This window comes from Haliotis asinina, chromosome 14 (genome assembly GCF_037392515.1).
Source record: "Haliotis asinina isolate JCU_RB_2024 chromosome 14, JCU_Hal_asi_v2, whole genome shotgun sequence".
In the NCBI taxonomy this organism is placed as follows: Eukaryota; Metazoa; Mollusca; class Gastropoda; order Lepetellida; family Haliotidae; genus Haliotis; species Haliotis asinina.
In genome coordinates, this window is record NC_090293.1 from 15,889,940 (window position 1) to 15,912,898 (window position 22,959).

Below are 22,959 nucleotides of genomic sequence, written 5' to 3' on the forward strand. Positions count from 1 at the left end.
ACGTGGAGCTACTTTCCTACATTTGCACAAAGATTTGAGCTGTATCTGGACTGATGTCTACACGTACTGTTGGACATAATCCTGCTCCAACGTAGAGCTACTTTCCTACATTTGCACAAAGATTTGAGCTGTATCTGGACTGATGTCTACAAGTACTGCTGGTCATAACCCTGCTCCAACGTGGAGCTACTTTCCTACATTTGCACAAAGATTTGAGCTGTATCTGGACTGATGTCTACACGTACTGTTGGACATAACCCTGCTCCAACGTGGAGCTACTTTCCTACATTTGCACAAAGATTTGAGCTGTATCTGGACTGATGTCTACACGTACTGCTGGTCATAACCCTGCCCCAACGTGGAGCTACTTTCCTACATTTGCACAAAGATTTGAGCTGTATCTGGACTGATGTCTACACGTACTGCTGGACATAACCCTACTCCAACGTGGAGCTACTTTCCTACATTTGCACAAAGATTTGAGCTGTATCTGGACTGATGTCTACACGTACTGTTGGACATAACCCTGCTCCAACGTGGAGCTACTTTCCTACATTTGCACAAAGATTTGAGTTGTATCTGGACTGATGTCTACACGTACTGCTGGACATAACCCTGCTCCAACGTGGAGCTACTTTCCTACATTTGCACAAAGATTTGAGCTGTATCTGGACTGATGTCTACACGTACTGCTGGTCATAACCCTGCTCCAACGTGGAGCTACTTTCCTACATTTGCACAAAGATTTGAGCTGTATCTGGACTGATGTCTACACGTACTGCTGAACATAACCCTGCTCCAACGTGGAGCTACTTTCCTACATTTGCACAAAGATTTGAGCTGTATCTGGACTGATGTCTACACGTACTGCTGGACATAACCCTGCCCCAACGTGGAGCTACTTTCCTACATTTGCACAAAGATTTGAGCTGTATCTGGACTGATGTCTACACGTACTGTTGGACATAACCCTGCTCCAACGTGGAGCTACTTTCCTACATTTGCACAAAGATTTGAGCTGTATCTGGACTGATGTCTACACGTACTGCTGGTCATAACCCTGCTCCAACGTGGAGCTACTTTCCTACATTTGCACAAAGATTTGAGCTGTATCTGGACTGATGTCTACACGTACTGCTGGTCATAACCCTGCTCCAACGTGGAGCTACTTTCCTACATTTGCACAAAGATTTGAGCTGTATCTGGACTGATGTCTACACGTACTGCTGGTCATAACCCTGCTCCAACGTGGAGCTACTTTCCTACATTTGCACAAAGATTTGAGCTGTATCTGGACTGATGTCTACACGTACTGCTGGTCATAACCCTGCCCCAACGTGGAGCTACTTTCCTACATTTGCACAAAGATTTGAGCTGTATCTGGACTGATGTCTACACGTACTGCTGGTCATAACCCTGCTCCAACGTGGAGCTACTTTCTTACATTTGCACAAAGATTTGAGCTGTATCTGGACTGATGTCTACACGTACTGCTGGTCATAACCCTGCTCCAACGTGGAGCTACTTTCTTACATTTGCACAAAGATTTGAGCTGTATCTGGACTGATGTCTACACGTACTACTGGTCATAACCCTGCCCCAACGTGGAGCTACTTTCCTACATTTGCACAAAGATTTGAGCTGTATCTGGACTGATGTCTACACGTACTGCTGGACATAACCCTGCTCCAACGTGGAGCTACTTTCCTACATTTGCACAAAGATTTGAGCTGTATCTGGACTGATGTCTACACGTACTGTTGGACATAACCCTGCTCCAACGTGGAGCTACTTTCCTACATTTGCACAAAGATTTGAGTTGTATCTGGACTGATGTCTACACGTACTGCTGGACATAACCCTGCTCCAACGTGGAGCTACTTTCCTACATTTGCACAAAGATTTGAGCTGTATCTGGACTGATGTCTACACGTACTGCTGGTCATAACCCTGCTCCAACGTGGAGCTACTTTCCTACATTTGCACAAAGATTTGAGCTGTATCTGGACTGATGTCTACACGTACTGCTGAACATAACCCTGCTCCAACGTGGAGCTACTTTCCTACATTTGCACAAAGATTTGAGCTGTATCTGGACTGATGTCTACACGTACTGCTGGACATAACCCTGCCCCAACGTGGAGCTACTTTCCTACATTTGCACAAAGATTTGAGCTGTATCTGGACTGATGTCTACACGTACTGTTGGACATAACCCTGCTCCAACGTGGAGCTACTTTCCTACATTTGCACAAAGATTTGAGCTGTATCTGGACTGATGTCTACACGTACTGCTGGTCATAACCCTGCTCCAACGTGGAGCTACTTTCCTACATTTGCACAAAGATTTGAGCTGTATCTGGACTGATGTCTACACGTACTGCTGGTCATAACCCTGCTCCAACGTGGAGCTACTTTCCTACATTTGCACAAAGATTTGAGCTGTATCTGGACTGATGTCTACACGTACTGCTGGTCATAACCCTGCTCCAACGTGGAGCTACTTTCCTACATTTGCACAAAGATTTGAGCTGTATCTGGACTGATGTCTACACGTACTGCTGGTCATAACCCTGCCCCAACGTGGAGCTACTTTCCTACATTTGCACAAAGATTTGAGCTGTATCTGGACTGATGTCTACACGTACTGCTGGTCATAACCCTGCTCCAACGTGGAGCTACTTTCTTACATTTGCACAAAGATTTGAGCTGTATCTGGACTGATGTCTACACGTACTGCTGGTCATAACCCTGCTCCAACGTGGAGCTACTTTCTTACATTTGCACAAAGATTTGAGCTGTATCTGGACTGATGTCTACACGTACTACTGGTCATAACCCTGCCCCAACGTGGAGCTACTTTCCTACATTTGCACAAAGATTTGAGCTGTATCTGGACTGATGTCTACACGTACTGTTGGACATAACCCTGCTCCAACGTGGAGCTACTTTCCTACATTTGCACAAAGATTTGAGCTGTATCTGGACTGATGTCTACACGTACTGCTGGACATAACCCTGCTCCAACGTGGAGCTACTTTCCTACATTTGCACAAAGATTTGAGCTGTATCTGGACTGATGTCTACACGTACTGCTGGACATAACCCTGCCCCAACGTGGAGCTACTTTCCTACATTTGCACAAAGATTTGAGCTGTACCTGGACTGATGTCTACACGTACTGCTGGTCATAACCCTGCTCCAACGTGGAGCTACTTTCCTACATTTGCACAAAGATTTGAGCTGTATCTGGACTGATGTCTACATGTACTGTTGGACATAACCCTGCTCCAACGTGGAGCTACTTTCCTACATTTGCACAAAGATTTGAGCTGTATCTGGACTGATGTCTACACGTACTGCTGGACATAACCCTGCCCCAACGTGGAGCTACTTTCCTACATTTGCACAAAGATTTGAGCTGTATCTGGACTGATGTCTACACGTACTGCTGGACATAACCCTGCCCCAACGTGGAGCTACTTTCCTACATTTGCACAAAGATTTGAGCTGTATCTGGACTGATGTCTACACGTACTGCTGGTCATAACCCTGCCCCAACGTGGAGCTACTTTCCTACATTTGCACAAAGATTTGAGCTGTATCTGGACTGATGTCTACACGTACTGCTGGTCATAACCCTGCTCCAACGTGGAGCTACTTTCCTACATTTGCACAAAGATTTGAGCTGTATCTGGACTGATGTCTACACGTACTGCTGGTCATAACCCTGCTCCAACGTGGAGCTACTTTCTTACATTTGCACAAAGATTTGAGCTGTATCTGGACTGATGTCTACACGTACTACTGGTCATAACCCTGCCCCAACGTGGAGCTACTTTCCTACATTTGCACAAAGATTTGAGCTGTATCTGGACTGATGTCTACACGTACTGTTGGACATAACCCTGCTCCAACGTGGAGCTACTTTCCTACATTTGCACAAAGATTTGAGCTGTATCTGGACTGATGTCTACACGTACTGCTGGACATAACCCTGCTCCAACGTGGAGCTACTTTCCTACATTTGCACAAAGATTTGAGCTGTATCTGGACTGATGTCTACACGTACTGCTGGACATAACCCTGCCCCAACGTGGAGCTACTTTCCTACATTTGCACAAAGATTTGAGCTGTACCTGGACTGATGTCTACACGTACTGCTGGTCATAACCCTGCTCCAACGTGGAGCTACTTTCCTACATTTGCACAAAGATTTGAGCTGTATCTGGACTGATGTCTACATGTACTGTTGGACATAACCCTGCTCCAACGTGGAGCTACTTTCCTACATTTGCACAAAGATTTGAGCTGTATCTGGACTGATGTCTACACGTACTGCTGGACATAACCCTGCCCCAACGTGGAGCTACTTTCCTACATTTGCACAAAGATTTGAGCTGTATCTGGACTGATGTCTACACGTACTGCTGGACATAACCCTGCCCCAACGTGGAGCTACTTTCCTACATTTGCACAAAGATTTGAGCTGTATCTGGACTGATGTCTACACGTACTGCTGGACATAACCCTGCTCCAACGTGGAGCTACTTTCCTACATTTGCACAAAGATTTGAGCTGTATCTGGACTGATGTCTACACGTACTGCTGGACATAACCCTGCCCCAACGTGGAGCTACTTTCCTACATTTGCACAAAGATTTGAGCTGTATCTGGACTGATGTCTACACGTACTGCTGGACATAACCCTGCTCCAACGTGGAGCTACTTTCCTACATTTGCACAAAGATTTGAGCTGTATCTGGACTGATGTCTACACGTACTGCTGGACATAACCCTGCCCCAACGTGGAGCTACTTTCCTACATTTGCACAAAGATTTGAGCTGTATCTGGACTGATGTCTACACGTACTGCTGGACATAACCCTGCCCCAACGTGGAGCTACTTTCCTACATTTGCACAAAGATTTGAGCTGTATCTGGACTGATGTCTACACGTACTGCTGGACATAACCCTGCTCCAACGTGGAGCTACTTTCCTACATTTGCACAAAGATTTGAGCTGTGTCTGGACTGATGTCTACACGTACTGCTGGACATAACCCTGCCCCAACGTGGAGCTACTTTCCTACATTTGCACAAAGATTTGAGCTGTATCTGGAGTGATGTCTACACGTACTGCTGGTCATAACCCTGCTCCAACGTGGAGCTACTTTCCTACATTTGCACAAAGATTTGAGCTGTATCTGGACTGATGTCTACACGTACTGCTGGACATAACCCTGCTCCAACGTGGAGCTACTTTCCTACATTTGCACAAAGATTTGAGCTGTATCTGGACTGATGTCTACACGTACTCCTGGTCATAACCCTGCCCCAACGTGGAGCTACCTTCCTACATTTGCACAAAGATTTGAGCTGTATCTGGACTGATGTCTACACGTACTGCTGGTCATAACCCTCCTCCAACGTGGAGCTACTTTCTTACATTTGCACAAAGATTTGAGCTGTATCTGGACTGATGTCTACACGTACTGCTGGTCATAACCCTGCTCCAACGTGGAGCTACTTTCCTACATTTGCACAAAGATTTGAGCTGTATCTGGACTGATGTCTACACGTACTGCTGGTCATAACCCTGCCCCAACGTGGAGCTACTTTCCTACATTTGCACAAAGATTTGAGCTGTATCTGGACTGATGTCTACACGTACTGTTGGACATAACCCTGCTCCAACGTGGAGCTACTTTCCTACATTTGCACAAAGATTTGAGCTGTATCTGGACTGATGTCTACACGTACTGCTGGACATAACCCTGCTCCAACGTGGAGCTACTTTCCTACATTTGCACAAAGATTTGAGCTGTATCTGGACTGATGTCTACACGTACTGCTGGACATAACCCTGCCCCAACGTGGAGCTACTTTCCTACATTTGCACAAAGATTTGAGCTGTACCTGGACTGATGTCTACACGTACTGCTGGTCATAACCCTGCTCCAACGTGGAGCTACTTTCCTACATTTGCACAAAGATTTGAGCTGTATCTGGACTGATGTCTACATGTACTGTTGGACATAACCCTGCTCCAACGTGGAGCTACTTTCCTACATTTGCACAAAGATTTGAGCTGTATCTGGACTGATGTCTACACGTACTGCTGGACATAACCCTGCCCCAACGTGGAGCTACTTTCCTACATTTGCACAAAGATTTGAGCTGTATCTGGACTGATGTCTACACGTACTGCTGGACATAACCCTGCCCCAACGTGGAGCTACTTTCCTACATTTGCACAAAGATTTGAGCTGTATCTGGACTGATATCTACACGTACTGCTGGACATAACCCTGCTCCAACGTGGAGCTACTTTCCTACATTTGCACAAAGATTTGAGCTGTATCTGGACTGATGTCTACACGTACTGCTGGACATAACCCTGCCCCAACGTGGAGCTACTTTCCTACATTTGCACAAAGATTTGAGCTGTATCTGGACTGATGTCTACACGTACTACTGGACATAACCCTGCTCCAACGTGGAGCTACTTTCCTACATTTGCACAAAGATTTGAGCTGTATCTGGACTGATGTCTACACGTACTGCTGGTCATAACCCTGCTCCAACGTGGAGCTACTTTCCTACATTTGCACAAAGATTTGAGCTGTATCTGGACTGATGTCTACACGTACTGCTGGTCATATCCCTGCTCCAACGTGGAGCTACTTTCCTACATTTGCACAAAGATTTGAGCTGTATCTGGACTGATGTCTACATGTACTGTTGGACATAACCCTGCTCCAACGTGGAGCTACTTTCCTACATTTGCACAAAGATTTGAGCTGTATCTGGACTGATGTCTACATGTACTGCTGGACATAACCCTGCTCCAACGTGGAGCTACTTTCCTACATTTGCACAAAGATTTGAGCTGTATCTGGACTGATGTCTACACGTACTGCTGGTCATAGCCCTGCTCCAACGTGGAGCTACTTTCCTACATTTGCACAAAGATTTGAGCTGTATCTGGACTGATGTCTACACGTACTGCTGGACATAACCCTGCCCCAACGTGGAGCTACTTTCCTACATTTGCACAAAGATTTGAGCTGTATCTGGACTGATGTCTACACGTACTGTTGGACATAACCCTGCCCCAACGTGGAGCTACTTTCCTACATTTGCACAAAGATTTGAGCTGTATCTGGACTGATGTCTACATGTACTGTTGGACATAACCCTGCTCCAACGTGGAGCTACTTTCCTACATTTGCACAAAGATTTGAGCTGTATCTGGACTGATGTCTACACGTACTGCTGGTCATAACCCTGCTCCAACGTGGAGCTACTTTCCTACATTTGCACAAAGATTTGAGCTGTATCTGGACTGATGTCTACATGTACTGTTGGACATAACCCTGCTCCAACGTGGAGCTACTTTCCTACATTTGCACAAAGATTTGAGCTGTATCTGGACTGATGTCTACACGTACTGCTGGACATAACCCTGCCCCAACGTGGAGCTACTTTCCTACATTTGCACAAAGATTTGAGCTGTATCTGGACTGATGTCGACCTGGTAGGATATGCTGATCCACATGATCCAAATGACATCAATATTGATGTGTTGCTTTCTCCCATGATTCTAGTAAGTCACAAGCAGAAAGTATCGCAAGAATATATGTAGATGTTATCCACGATTCGAGTTTGTCACATGTGGACATTTTTTAATTTTTTTTTACATTTTTTTCAGGATATGAAGATTACAGTATATGTAGGTCATTACATCACAAGAGCTAACTGCAAATCAACAGTAACAGTATATATAGTATTCACTGACGCCCACTTTTGTAATGTGCAGAGGAAAGACAGATTCGCCCTCTGCTGTTATAGAAATCTGAACTACTTTCACACTGTGTAGGCAAATAATAGCGATAAATACAGATGTTCCTCGCCTTCCTTCAGTTCTACAAATAGGTTAAGGCCAGTAAATCCTAAATTCTAGTGAGACATTTTCTTTCATGAAGGTTGATTTGACAAGACCAACAACATGTTTTACAAGTACATTAGGAAATGTGCCACGGTAGCATTCTTTAGACTGTATAGAGGATGTCCCTTCGTGTGCAAGGCTAGCAATATCAGCAACGTTTTCAGGACATACTGTAGCAAGTTCCTGCACCTCTGTGCACTACCGGACCTGATACGGATTTACATGTATGTTGACAGTGATGATCTACCGTGCCGTTCTTTTTCTATTGCTAATGTATCATGGTGGCGTACACGCTGCTTGACTCGTGGGGTCCAATATTTTTTCTTCATTTAAATCATATTTTGAGGCAAGCTGTTACATGCGAAAACGGAGACTTCATAATACATTTCATCTTTTCAGCGACTGTAACATTTAAATATGTCAACCTGGTTATGGGTGAAGTCGGAGTTGGTATTGAAAAGATTTCCCCAAACAGTGAGAGAGTACCGTTTTATACCGCTTATAGCAATATTCCAACAACATCACGGGGGAAGGGGACACCAAACATGGGTTTTACATATTGTACCCATTTTCCTGCAGAAGACGTGCACCATGATGCCCTCCATATCTCGCATCTTTGTACTATTTCTAAAATTGTATATTCTTTCATCGACAAACTTACCCACACGTGACGCCAATGTAGAGTAAAAAAAATCAGATCTTTCCCATAACAGAAGTATTGGATTACTACTACTAAAGTACAAGCCCTAGTACTGATAAATATTTATCATTTTAATGAGTACGAGGTATTATATGTCTCTACTGACAAACACACTGCGTGTAATGAATTCCCTCACCAAGTTAGCCTTAATCAGGGTATACATGTACGTATACGGGTGGCGTCAGTTTTCTTCCACATCTATATTATAATATACCAGTTGTACTTGCACTGTTGTTTAACTACCGTCTACTTGTATTCGTTTCGGTAGTGTGTAGGAGATGCTGCAGGCCATTCGTGATGCCTCTCAGTAAACATGCATCATCTGCATCAAGTCCATAAACAGAGTTATTCAGTCGAGAGAGTTGGCGATTCACATGAAAAGCTACGCAGACATGTTGTTGCACATGGAATATGTCAGGCATAATTGTTTAATTACGTCATGATATGAGGGGCGTTCAATAAAGTAGTCAGCTTCACCTTGAAAATGATATAAATTCAGCTGTTCACATGTTGTATTGTTTTACATATTATCCTTTGCTATTTCCCAGCCTCAAAATTCCTATATTGGTACTCTCGAAAAAAGTTAAAATCTGCAATAAATGCATCACAAACCTTAGAAAACAAATCATGCAAGAACCATTTTGCGTGTTTGGGATAGTTAGAAGTCTTCTATAATCAAGCTTAGATATTAAAGGGCATAGAAGAGCAATTTGAAACTGCAATCGCTTGTTATTGCCTCTGCGTGTTTACCGAAAGAGTTTGTTTTGGACATACTATATCCACCCCAGATGTCGTAAAAGTAAGGACATAACCTTTTTCATGCTTTTACTTATTCATACATGATGCCAAAGGGTCAAACTAAATACCGACAGTCCACACAAACGTCAGCTCTCAATATAGGGTAAATAGGGCCAGCTACAATATCTGGACACATCGTTTTGGGGGTATCCTTAAAACCCAGCCCCCGTGTAAATAGAGATCAAGCAATCAAAATCTTTAATTGTGGATTATGAGATAGTATAATTAGGAGATAAACATCATGTGTTGGCCAATTTCCGGGTGTTATTGAGTATTTGAAGCATGGGAATATTTCATTTGAAACCTCCGGCGTCAAATGAAATATTCCCATGCTTCAAAGACTCAATAACACCCGGAAATTGGCCAACACATGATGTTTATCGACATTGTAAACAAAAAAGTAAACCAAAGGAGTTTTACTGTCTGCACTCGTTTACATCGATCATGGGTACAACAGTGAAGTGTCATCAGCTGGCCGTTTCAGCTGGTTCCCATGGTAGCATCGGGGGTTGCTCATTTGTGACGTCATTCTAACTTTACGTCACAATATGATTTGAATGACGTCACCACTGTTGATGACACAACAAAACAATTGTTTACGTGTCAATACGCAGTGAATAGTCTTGCAGTTTCCGGGAATCTAATACCATTTGATCATGTTTTTCACCCAATCAGATTACAGAACAGAGTAACTTCTGGTTTACAATACCATCATATTTTATATGATAGTATCTGAGGGCATACCGTTACCCAAGATGTGCCAAATGACTAATATCTCCTTCACCACATTACCCACATATGTGAAATTGTTAATATGGCTTCGTCACCAACAGAAATGATCATACAAAGACATCCTGATGTGTGCCAGGAGTCGAGATTGTCACTACCAAAATGGATCACACAATGACATCCTAATGTGTGTCAGGATTCGAGTTTGTCACAAGCAGAAGGGATCATACAATGATGTCCTGATGTGTGTCAGAGTTCGAGTTTGTCACCAGCAGAAGGGATCATACAATGACGTCCTGATGTGTGTCAGGATTCGAAATTGTCACCAGCAGGAGGGATCATACAATGACGTCCTGATGTGTGTCAGGGTTCGAGATTGACACCAGCAGAAGGGATCATACAATGACGTCCTGATGTGTGTCAGAGTTCGAGTTTGTCACCAGCAGAAGGGATCATACAATGACGTCCTGATGTGTGTCAGGATTCGAAATTGTCACCAGCAGGAGGGATCATACAATGACGTCCTGATGTGTGTCAGGGTTCGAGATTGACACCAGCAGAAGGGATCATACAATGACATCCTGATGTGTGTCAGGGTCCGGGATTGACACCAGCAGAAGGGATCATACAATGACATCCTGATGTGTGTCAGGATTCGAAATTGACACCAGCAGAAAGGATCATACAATGACATCCTGATGTGTGTCAGGGTCCGGGATTGTCACCAGCAGAAGGGATCATACAATGACGTCCTGATGTGTGTCAGGATTCGAAATTGACACCAGCAGAAAGGATCATACAATGACATCCTGATGTGTGTCAGGGTCCGGGATTGTCACCAGCAGAAGGGATCATACATTGACATCCTGATATGTGTCAGGAATCGAGATTGTCACCAGCAGAAAGGATCATAGAATGACATCCTGATGTATGTCAGGATTCGAGATTGTCACTAGCAGAAATGATTATACAACTGGCATCCACATATGTGCTATGATTTGAGTTCGTCAGTAACAGATTATGTTATGTCAGTAACAGATTATGTTATGTCAGTAACAGATTATGTTATGTCAGTAACAGATGTGATTATGAATTGACATCCTCATGGGTGCTATGAACATCGCTAGCAGACACTAATATGCAATGAAATCCAGTTGTGTGATATGATTCGAGAACTCCAATCTGAGCGCAGATACTTCCATTAACAAGCTGCCTGTGCACACACGACCTTCGCTTAACATTGTTACATCACGATCTGTGTTATACTGATGGTGAGGTATCGTTGTATTTCCAACGGTCTCTGCTCGACATTAGATGAGACTGTGTGTTAGGTGTGAAATTAATATCTAACTAATTTAAAAAGTATATCAATATGAAGAACCGACTTTTATGTTCCTAGTCATCTAACCTTTGAGATATAAAAAACCTGATACTGCGAATTTAGTTCAAATTGAACTGTTCGTTGACGAAGGCAAAAGAATACCGAACCATTACCAATTAGCTATGTTCAAAGCATTAAAGAGAAAGCAGGGTTTGATTATCGATCGGTAAAGCCGTAAAGGGTTCGTTTTATTTTTATGTTTTCAAATATTTTTAATCAGAAATTGGCAATGAAATTACTTTCGTACACATTAGTAAAACATGAGTAAAGTGATCATATTAACACATAGAGATAATAGAACACGAACGCTCGACAAATCAGCTGAGAAAGAGAAAACCCTCTTTTCAAAGATTATAGTAAAAACTAAAAGTTCTATAATCAACTGAACTTGTATGTTCTTTCTGTAGTGGCTTTACTGCTGTGTATAAATTGTTGTGCTTATAGAATATTTCGCATTTGATTGTCAGAGGCCTGTATATGGGATGGTCAAGTAGGTTCTAGTTTTCTTGTTCATTGTGTAAGTTCATTGTCATACTTTGTCTGATATATAGCATGTGCATTGGCGGTTTGTGTTGGAGGTGCTACGCCGAAGTGTTGACATTAAACGTCTTTTCAAGAATGAATGCAGGTTTAACACTAGGTGAGATATTAAGGAGTGGTTCGGGGTTATCACTATGTAAGCTATTAGGGTTAACATCAAGTAAGAGATTAGGGAGCGGTAACACTAAGTAAGGGATTGATGAGCGAAGCTGGGTTATCACTAAGGAAGAGATCAGGGAGTGATTCAGCACTAAGTAATATGTTAGGGAGAGATGCAGGCTGAACCGAATATCAGGAGAGATGAATGGTTAACACTACACTAGACATCAGGAGACATGTAGGTGTAATGTTAAACCAGATATCAGAGAGTGAGATGCAGGTTTGATGGTAACCAGAAATCAGTGAGATATACAGGTCCAACACTAAGTAAGATATTAGGAAGAGATGCAGGTTTAATGTTAAACCAGATATCAGAGAGAAGCAGTGTCAACGCTAAACCGGATATCAGGAGATATGCGGGTGTAATGCTAAACCAGATACCAGAGAGAGATACAGGGTTAATGCTAAACCAAATGTCAGAGGGAGATACAGTGTCAGCACTGTCAGATATCACAGAACTATGCAGACTGAACGTAAAATGGATATCAGTGAAAGATGATAGTTTAATACTAAGTGAAATATCAGAAAGCGATGCAGGTTTAAATCTAAACTTGATATCAGGAGAGATGCAGGTGTAACGCTAAACCGGTATCAGAGAGAGATGCAGATTTAACGCTAAACCGGATATCAGGAGAGATGCAGATTCAACGCTAGACCAATTATCAGAGAGAGATGCAGGTTTAATGCTAAACCAGATGTCAGGAGAGATGCAGGTTTAACTCTAAACCAGATTATCAGAGAAAAGATGCAGGAATAAAGCTAAACCAATTATCAGAGAGAGATGCAGGTTTAATGCTAAACCAGATGTCAGGAGAGATGCAGGTTTAACTCTAAACCAGATTATCAGAGAAAAGATGCAGGAATAAAGCTAAACCAATTATCAGAGAGAGATGCAGGTTTAATGCTAAACCAGATGTCAGGAGAGATGCAGGTTTAACTCTAAACCAGATATCAGAGAAAAGATGCAGGAATAAAGCTAAACCAATTATCAGAGAGAGATGCAGGTTTAAAGCTAAACCAGATGTCAGGAGAGATGCAGGTTTAACTCTAAACCAGATATCAGAGAAAAGATGCAGGAATAAAGCTAAACCAATTATCAGAGAGAGATGCAGGTTTAAAGCTAAACCAGATGTCAGGAGAGATGCAGGTTTAAGTCTAAACCAGATATCAGAGAAAAGATGCAGGAATAAAGCTAAACCAATTATCAGAGAGAGATGCAGGTTTAAAGCTAAACCAGATGTCAGGAGAGATGCAGGTTTAACTCTAAACCAGATATCAGAGAAAAGATGCAGGAATAAAGCTAAACCAATTATCAGAGAGAGATGCAGGTTTAATGCTAAACCAGATGTCAGGAGAGATGCAGGTTTAACTCTAAACCAGATATCAGAGAAAAGATGCAGGAATAAAGCTAAACCAATTATCAGAGAGAGATGCAGGTTAAACGTTATTAAATTATATATCAAGACGTTATGCAAGTTTAAGGCTTTACAAGGTATCAGATTTCAGACTGACATGGTGTGTAAGGTATATGGGTGAAACGCCCACACAATGACGCAGGTTTAAACGACGCATACTTAGAATCATTATAAATTGATAAAGTGTAAATAGCATGTTTAATTAGACCGTTTACAAACTTTATCCGACATTGTTGTTGCGGTTATTAAAGAGATCCGACATATCATTTATCATGTCGACGTCAAAAGTTGTGTGTATGTGAGGAGGGTGATCATAGCGTTAAAGAGTGAGGTTGTGACAGGGATACTCTGATAGAAATATTCAAAAACAGCAAATGTGAACAGTTTGAATGAGGCACTTGCAAACTAGTGTCAGATTTCAAGCATGGCTCACAATTAGTAAATGTAACGATTTACAAATCTTGCAGGCGCACCAGGTTATCAGCATTGCTTTCCCATCCTTGCGAGGTCCACAGGTGGGTGGACAGGGGCGCACAGTCACAATGCTTAGTCCAAGTTTACTGCACAACTAGGCGTTTGGACCTGTTCTAGTGGTCACCGTGAGGTCTTATGCCAACAAATTCATGCACAGGCACTGAGTAGTGTACTTTACACTAGGGGGTTGTGACAGCACTGACAGAGTTTGCACACAATGGTGACTCCAAGGTTTTTACATCTTGTCACAGTTGGATTCGACCCCGGCACGTCAAGCTCGCTGGATCACTTGTCTGGCGCTTTAGCCACCTCGATCACAATGTCCCTATAATCTACGATGACACCACGTCAAAATCACCAAATCGCACGATAGTGCATTTTGTCCACACGATAGTTTTGGTGCAGTGTGGGTTTGTTTGTTACTTCGTTAAAGCCACACTTAGCAATATCCCAGCTATACGGAGGCGGTCTTGACCAGACAGTCCAGTGATAAACAGCATGAGCAACCAAGTCAGCGAGCCTAACCACCCGATCCCGTTAGTCGCCTCTTACAAGCATGATCACCTGATATTGACTGGGACGTACATAAACGCCTCAGCCTTAGTTTAAAAAGTGTACACGAGAACATTCGAGCGGATTTGATTTTTCCTTGATTTGTCCAAACACTCACATACGTTAGGAACACGTTCCTGAACTGAAAACAGTCGCGAAAACACTGCAGACGTAGGTACTAAACGCAACTATGATACTATGACACACATCGCCAAATCGCCGTGTCTGCTCTGTTTTAACGCCACCATTGAAAGTGGTGTATACCCTCACTAGCGTGACAGTTTATGTTTGCTGATGGCAAGGTCATTTCCCCATTCAGCAACATCATGATGCTTATCTTCAGAGCAATGACGTATCGCTGACACATCAACTTTTCCTGTCATATTCACCACCACAATCAGACTGTAAGCAATATTAATTTTGGAAACTTTGTAACGAAATATGTTAGTCATATGTGCATCTAAGTGTACATAGTACATAGAGAATGTTAAATACATTATTTTCGTATTACAGCCATCAATACAGTCTTGTTTTACACCGCAATCATCATTATCACACAGTGGATACACGATGCCATTTTAGAAGGTATCACACTTTAGGGCCTAGATTTTCGAAGCTCTCTTGGCGATAAGACAGTCGTAAGTTAATGTTAATGCATGGCGTTTACGACTTAGAGCTAAGAGAGCTTCGAAAATCTGGGCCTAGGATTATATTTCCTTGATAAAGTACAAATTTCGGTAGTGTGTAGGTTATTACAAATCCGGAATTCGAACCCAAACAATCAGAGTGAGGTAGATCACATCGGTCCTTGCATAAATTTACTATAGAACAGAACGAACAGAACAGTGACTTTGAACACATGTGCCCATGTTCATGTGTTCATGAAGATTACGAAATACATATATTTGTCAAAAAAGGCAACAATCCCACCACTCAATATTTCTTCAGGCTCAAATATGTGCTGCAGTTGCAATTTCTCCCTATCATTTTGTCATTTGTGTTTGGTCTTATAAGGGATGAACACACAATGCGACAATATGTCCTTCACTCTTCCATAGAACATGATACTCAATGACATCCACGTACACTATCTCTAGAGCATCGTTTACATCCTAAATTACAATCTGTTATCGCGGGAGATATGTTATCCTTGATGTAATTGCAACATTCAGTATGGCCATTGTGTAAATATTCGTATTAATATGAATCTACAGCACTACAGCCTTGTACAGCGTACACCTGTTGCCGACCGTCACATGACCGCTGGTGATTAACGATCAGGTGTGTTTGTGCAAGTAGACGCGGAGGACATGAATCAGGATTGTTTTTGACGAAAACGGGTGCTTGTATTTGAAATTGACATTGAGTGGGTGACTGTATTGACTGGGTATGGTTTCATACCTTTTTTGTCTCAGCAATGTCACGGCAGGGGGCACCAAAATGGTTTCACTATATAGACTCATGTGAGAATCGAACCCAGGACTCCAACGTGACCTGTCAGTCAATCTACGGACCCCATCAGTCAAATGACACTTGACAAGACCAACCGTCTTATCTTATTGATTTTTATTGTAATGAAACCGGGTCTCCCTCATCACGATCAAACATTTTAACCTCAAAGCTACCCATCCGGCGCTTAACAAGAGAAACCATATACAGATGTGAGCCCAATTTACAAACATAATCAGAACATAAACCAGTCTCCGAAATACTGCAGTTGTACGGTCCACAAAACATGTTGGTACACGTTTAGCTGAACAAATCTGCTGAACACCGTTTAATGAGTTGAAGGATAATTATATGTACAGAAAGACAATCCACGCCAGACATCTTCAGCTGGACAGGAACGACATTAACCATTCATCGTAGCCACCATCTAACACTGACCGAAAACTGTCTAGGAGGAGGAAGAGGATGGAAGGGAAGAGAAGGAGGAGGAGGAAGGGGGGGGGGGGGAGGAAGAGGTGGAGGAGGACGAATGGGGAAGAAAAGGAAGAATAGGAGGTGGTTGAGGACGACGAGGATGGGGGAGGAAGAGGAGGGGAGGAGGAAGAAGAGGATGGGAGGGGGAAAGAGGGGGACGGGGAGGAAGAGGTGGGAGGAGGAGGAGGGGAGGGGGAAGAGGAAGAGGAGAGGGAGAGGGGCCGAAGAGGAGGGAGGAGGAGGAAGAGGAGGGGAGGGGAGCCGAGGAGGAGGGGAGGAGGAAGAAGAGGAGGAGGAAGAGGAGGGGAGAAGGAGGGGAGGAAGAGATAGAGGAGGAGGACTATGATGTTGATATACAGATCACCACCACAATGCTGCAATAACTGAGTGCGGTGTAAAACTAAACTCGCTCACTACATCGCACTCCTGATCCATGAGATGTCCGTTACACGGTTTCCTTTCGATGAACATTGCTGATACGCCCCTTTGTAACATGTATAGTATGAGTATGTCAAGAATTATTTATATCCTTTTTAAAACAAATACTGGTTGCAAAAAATAAAGTTGAGAAAGACCAGAATCCTGTCTTCCTCGATGAAGATCTCTGTGGTGCAATACTGACTCTTTGATGTTCAGTTACAGGCATGCTACAAGTTCATGCCTTGAAACAAACTACGCGTAATTATAACTAGAAAAAGACGCTGAAGAAAACATCTGATACTTATGGTCTTAATTGCTAAAAACGTTCCTTTGTGCTAATTTCGGGTTCGGTTTCTTTACTTTTCAACACTCTGTTTGTTCTCTGTTTCGTCGAGTTCGCATCTAACGCATACTTTTGCGCTCACCAATGTCATGTCGATCAATTACAGACCGTATCACAAACATTCAAGACACTATAGCGAGTCTCAGAGTCCGCCAACTACAGCACAGCCCTTTCTAGAATGATAAAGCGCTAAATGAATAAAGCCTGGTTTTCCTCCCTTCTCAAATACTATCAAAATTATATATGTATGTTTACAGTGATGCACTTAGATGTAATTTGTAAGATGTGTAACAGTAAACGAAAAGAAGATGAGGTCCATTTCCTATTTGAATGTGATAAATATCTAACGCTACGAAAAACATAATTATCTACTACTCTATGGAATAATTTAACAAATTATTGTAAACTCATAAAATTAGTAACTTCTAATGGCCGGTTACTTTTTGAAAGGTGATAAATCTATCAAATCAGTACTTAATTGTTGATCTATGTAACGACAACAAACATGTCTGCCTATTGTCATTATGCCAAGTATCATTTATGTTTTTTGTACAAATTCTACCAAAATTATATATGTTTACAGTGAGTGAATGAGTTGTGTTTTACGCCGCTTTTAGCACTATTCCAGCAATATCACGACGGGGATACCAGAAATGGGCTTCCCACAATGTACCTATGTAGGGATCGAATCAGGATCATCGATGTGGGTAGCGAACGCTTTAACCACTAGGCTACTCCATTGTTCCATGTATATATTCAGAGACTACACTTAAAGTGCGCACAGTGTAAGAACCAAGGACCTCGTTTCTCGAAGTACTAAGGTGATCGTACGTCACTAAGGTAGCCTTGGTGCAATGTTAAAGAACGGGCGTTCAGGTTAACCTTAGTAAAGGAGTCCCAGTATACTTTTGGTTGGTTGATTGGGTTCTTGTTTCAACGCCGCACTCAGCAATATCCCAGCCGACTGGATATAATCGAGCTTGGGTCAGACAATCCAGTGATCAACAGCATGACCATCGATCTACGCAACTGGGACAGATTGCAGGCATCAACGTTAAATTTGGTATTTAGCAACCCATTGCCGTCACGGAAAGCGATCGAGTTGTCAGTTTTGGATGATGCTTTTTATCATACCCGAATGCATAGGTAGATGTTCATGATGTCGATCACTGAACTGTGTGATCCAGACTCGACTCTTTGTAAACCACCTCATGTAGCTAAAGTTGGCGTACATGACATTCAAACGTTTAGATAATCAACAGAAGAGGAACATCAAAGGGAAAATACAAACGACTTAAAAGACCAAACAATTCGTCACACCTGGATATCTCTTTGCATTCATATCACTTTCCCTACCAGGGTTTAATAACATACAGTTTATCGACACTGTGTTTAATTAAAACAACGCGGCATTAGTTTCATTTTGTCTTTGGTATTGCCATAAAATAGCCGGCAGCACCTAATGTCAGTTTCATGTCTTTCATAGTGCTTTCATGCACACGTCAATCATTCAACCTGTCAATCAAAACATTCACCGTAACGTGGTCGACAAAAGCGAAGACCTCACAATTTACCTTTACCATCGACTCATATCACTACTAAAGTAATATTTGTCCACATGAAATATGCAGAGTCGTCCATAGCAGAGTCAGCTTTATAAACTAATGGTTATACGATATTTAATGAATCAGTAAAATGAGAAAAGACATGGTTTTCGCAATTATGTACGGACAAAGTGGACAAATAAACACCTTAGCTTGAGATAAACAGAATAGTTGTCACTATATAATTGGATTCTAAATGAAAAGCAATAAGAACTTGGCATTTAGTCTGGAGGGTCTAACCGCCGACATACAAATCCTTGCACAGTCAAAGTTACATTGAAATATGTCTCGATTAAATTAAACTGGAAATTTGTGTGTGTGTTTTTGTGTGTGTGTGTGTGTTTTTGTTATTTTTTTATTTTTATTTATTTATTTATATTTATTTTTTTTATTTTTTTTTTATTTTTCATTTTATTATTTTTTGGGGGGAGGGGGTGGCGTATCTGTGGATCTGAAACTCGAAAACCCATCGCGACCCAAACGCTCTCCAACTCAACCTTTAGGCAAGACACAAAAACACGCACACGCACGCACTCACACACCTCCGAACACCCACATAAAACCAGCCCTATGTCTATCCCTTAAAATATATATCAAGGAAGATAGGAAAATAAAAGAAGACAGAAATTATAACCCCTAAGCATCTCTACAGCATCACTACAGCATCTCTACAGCATCTCTACAGCATCACCTTTACCAAATCAAACCCACGCCCGACATCACACCACACCATCAATCCTACGACCAGAAACACGTTTCATATCGAATTCCAACATTATGAATTATTTTCTCACTTTCATCCCGTATCTGCTAAAAATTCATTGTCAACTCGTTTTTTCATTCGGCAATTGATAAACTGGCTGGTTATATTCACGACACCAGTATACACATCTCCTGATTATCAAACATAAATTCATAGCGACGCATATAGCCATTAAATGTCATAGTTCCGCACTGCTACAACACATGTGCTTTTCTTGTCCCGCAGGGCTCGACTTCTACTGAATAATCCAACATATTCACGTATAATATAGCAATTGATGGTTATAAGAGTACATATCACCATAGTAATGACGACAAGGCTGTGAATGATAAAGTCATAAATAAATACGTAAATAAAAGCGACAAAACCCTTTCCACAGTTGTAAGGAATGTGTTCAGTGAAATGGCCACCTTCAAACAGATGTTTAATATATACTGTGCTATCTTGAGAACACGTATAACCTGATTTATAACAGCATGGCGAGGGTAGTCCATTATGTTTCATCTGATGTTTCAAGCCATTGATATCAAATTGAACCGAAACAAAAAATGACAGTTTCGAATTAGGTTTTGATCCTGACTGCGGGAACATGTTCTATAGAGACATAACCAAAATGTGGAATTGGTTCTATTATATATTATATATTATATATTATATATTATATATTATATATTATATATTATATATTATATATTATATATTATATATTATATATTATATATTATATTATACATCTTTGTCCATGAAACACTGCGAAACAGTTTTACCCTGTTGTCATTTAATATTGAGAGGAACAGAGAGACACATTTTACTTAGACATACCATAAAGCATACAGCATATAGCATATAACATACAGCACACAACATGCAGCATACGGCATACAGCATATAGCATGTAACATAAAGTACACAACATACAGCATATAGCATATAACATACAGCACACAACATACAGCATACAGCATATAGCATGTAACATATAGTACACAACTTACAGCATATAACATTTCTTGAACTGACGTAGAAAAGAAAGCAGACATGGGATTATTTTTAAAACGTAAATATTTTTTAAAGTGACTTATAAATCACAAACATTGTGTACGTAGGTCACTTTGAAACCATATTCTTAAAATATTTCAAAATAATTAAAAAATATTTTTAATTAAAAAAAATGGTTGTACATGTTGTTATCCGTCAGTATTTTATACCACTTCATATCATTGTGTTACTTGTTCGTTACAAAGAAAATATTGACTGTGATATGGTCAAGAGCATTTTTGAACTATTTCCTTCACAAGAGTTCAGCAATACATGACACTGTGAAAATCAATTTCTGGAAACGTATAATAGTTCATTGTGCCATGGCGAATACAAAGAGAATCTATGAAAATATCTGCATATTATACACTATGAAACATAGATGAAATTATTATACGGGCATTTCGTGTATGTTGTTATCATAATTTTATTCATATATTACTATACACCGCATTCGTAATTATCAGTAGTATGGAAAGTTCATTGCATATGTTGAGAACACTTGCCAATGATTCCAAACGATTTCAGCAAATAATGTGTGACTGAGCTAGCTTTTGTGCTCTTGGTGACTTTACACTACATCCTGTTTTCATTATGCGTTTATGAAAAAAAAAAAAAAAGACCACATAAATATTCTTAAATGAATTTTGAGTTTTGATTGTGAATTACAAGTGTCAAACAACGAGTATGAGTCCATCACGCAGTCAGATGCTCACAGTGACGTTATCAACATCAACAGTGTTGGGTGACAGCATCTGCAGGCCTATGTAGCTACAGTTGTGAAACAATAATGGTGACATTTCAAGGCATGTGATCAACCCGTCAGTATCGACTGACCGTAAGGCACTGGGAATGTCGCGATTGGGTACAAAATATGTGTTTTTTGGGGGGGAGAGATCACATGCACAAAATATTTACATTGTTGTTGCAGAAAAAACAATCCCAAAGGACCATGAGTGTGCATTATCTTGTTTATTTTATGAACTTTATCTACAGTAATATGAAGATAACTAGATTATATATGGTATATTATTATTATTATAATTTTTTTTTATTATATATGTCTATATTATTAAAGTCTTAAAATTACGCCTTTCATGCCGTATTACAACATTTTACCTGCCTTTGCATGTATTTGTAGCGGGTGCTTTCGGTAGGACATGGTGTGCTCACTCATGGCATCATCATTGAAAATGAATGATGGATGTAAAACGCCAATAAACGGTATGGGCATTGTCAGATTCGTACTACGATCACGGGCTTACAGGCGAATTCTGTGATCATTGAATTGATATTGTTGCTTCTATTTATATTTGACGGGGCGCCCTGTGAGGTGTTCACTTTTCCACGAACACATGATATCATCCCTCTTGCCTTTGATATGGTCGAATTTGCACAGTTATGACTAAGGAAAGGGTTTTGGGGTTTTTTGTACTCATGTGATGAGTGGCGGGGCAGGATAAATTCACTTCTCATTGAACTCAAAGAAAACAAATGTTTATAACATTTTGGGAATCTTATGTTGTATTCATATTAAATGAAAGACAATGGTCCTTTTTATTAATGTAACTATGTTACGAAATTTTAACATGTCAGTGTATACTCACACAATAATTGCAGGCAGTTATACGGACAGAAATCCTCGTTTAATTTCTCCACAAAAACTCCAAAGCTTTGCAACTGTCCTCCGACAGGGATGTATACTATCACTGTGACTATTACCACATACACGCCGTGGTATCTGGCGGGTAGGAGAAAGTCGGAGGGTAGGGGACACCACATGGCTACCACTGAGGTATCCCCGGCACAGCTTTACGTAGCACCATCACTGAAATATTCCACTAGTCTGCAGTACCAACGCGGTGGAATGATGCCACATGTGCTGCACATATTGTGAGGCCCTGTTAGGGTTATGGGTATTTATTATTCAAAGTGAAACTGATATTATCTATAATAGGTTTTCTATATATTAAAACACGTGCAGGCGCCCCGGATGATTAACATCACTACCTGGTGGGCGCATTGATGACCGTGAACAAAATTAATATAATATATAATAATATATATATTATCATTCAATATCGAGAGTTAACACTGTGGTTAATGCAGGCTTTAGTCACGAAGAAGGCCGGGGTTGAGCTCCCCACATAGGTACATTGTCTTCAGGCA

General features: G+C 41.3%; 1 protein-coding gene across 1 annotated transcript in view; it reads right to left on the reverse strand.

Moving 5' to 3' along the window:
- Nucleotides 1-22,644, reverse strand: part of LOC137261629 (monocarboxylate transporter 13-like) — a 51,603-nt gene extending 28,959 nt beyond the window's left edge. Inside the window, exon 1 of the mRNA XM_067799408.1 lies at nucleotides 22,398-22,644. Coding sequence (XP_067655509.1) covers nucleotides 22,398-22,572 — 175 coding nt within the window. The 5' untranslated portion in view covers nucleotides 22,573-22,644. The remainder of the gene's footprint in view (nucleotides 1-22,397) is intronic.
- Between the last annotated feature and the right edge of the window lie 315 nt (nucleotides 22,645-22,959).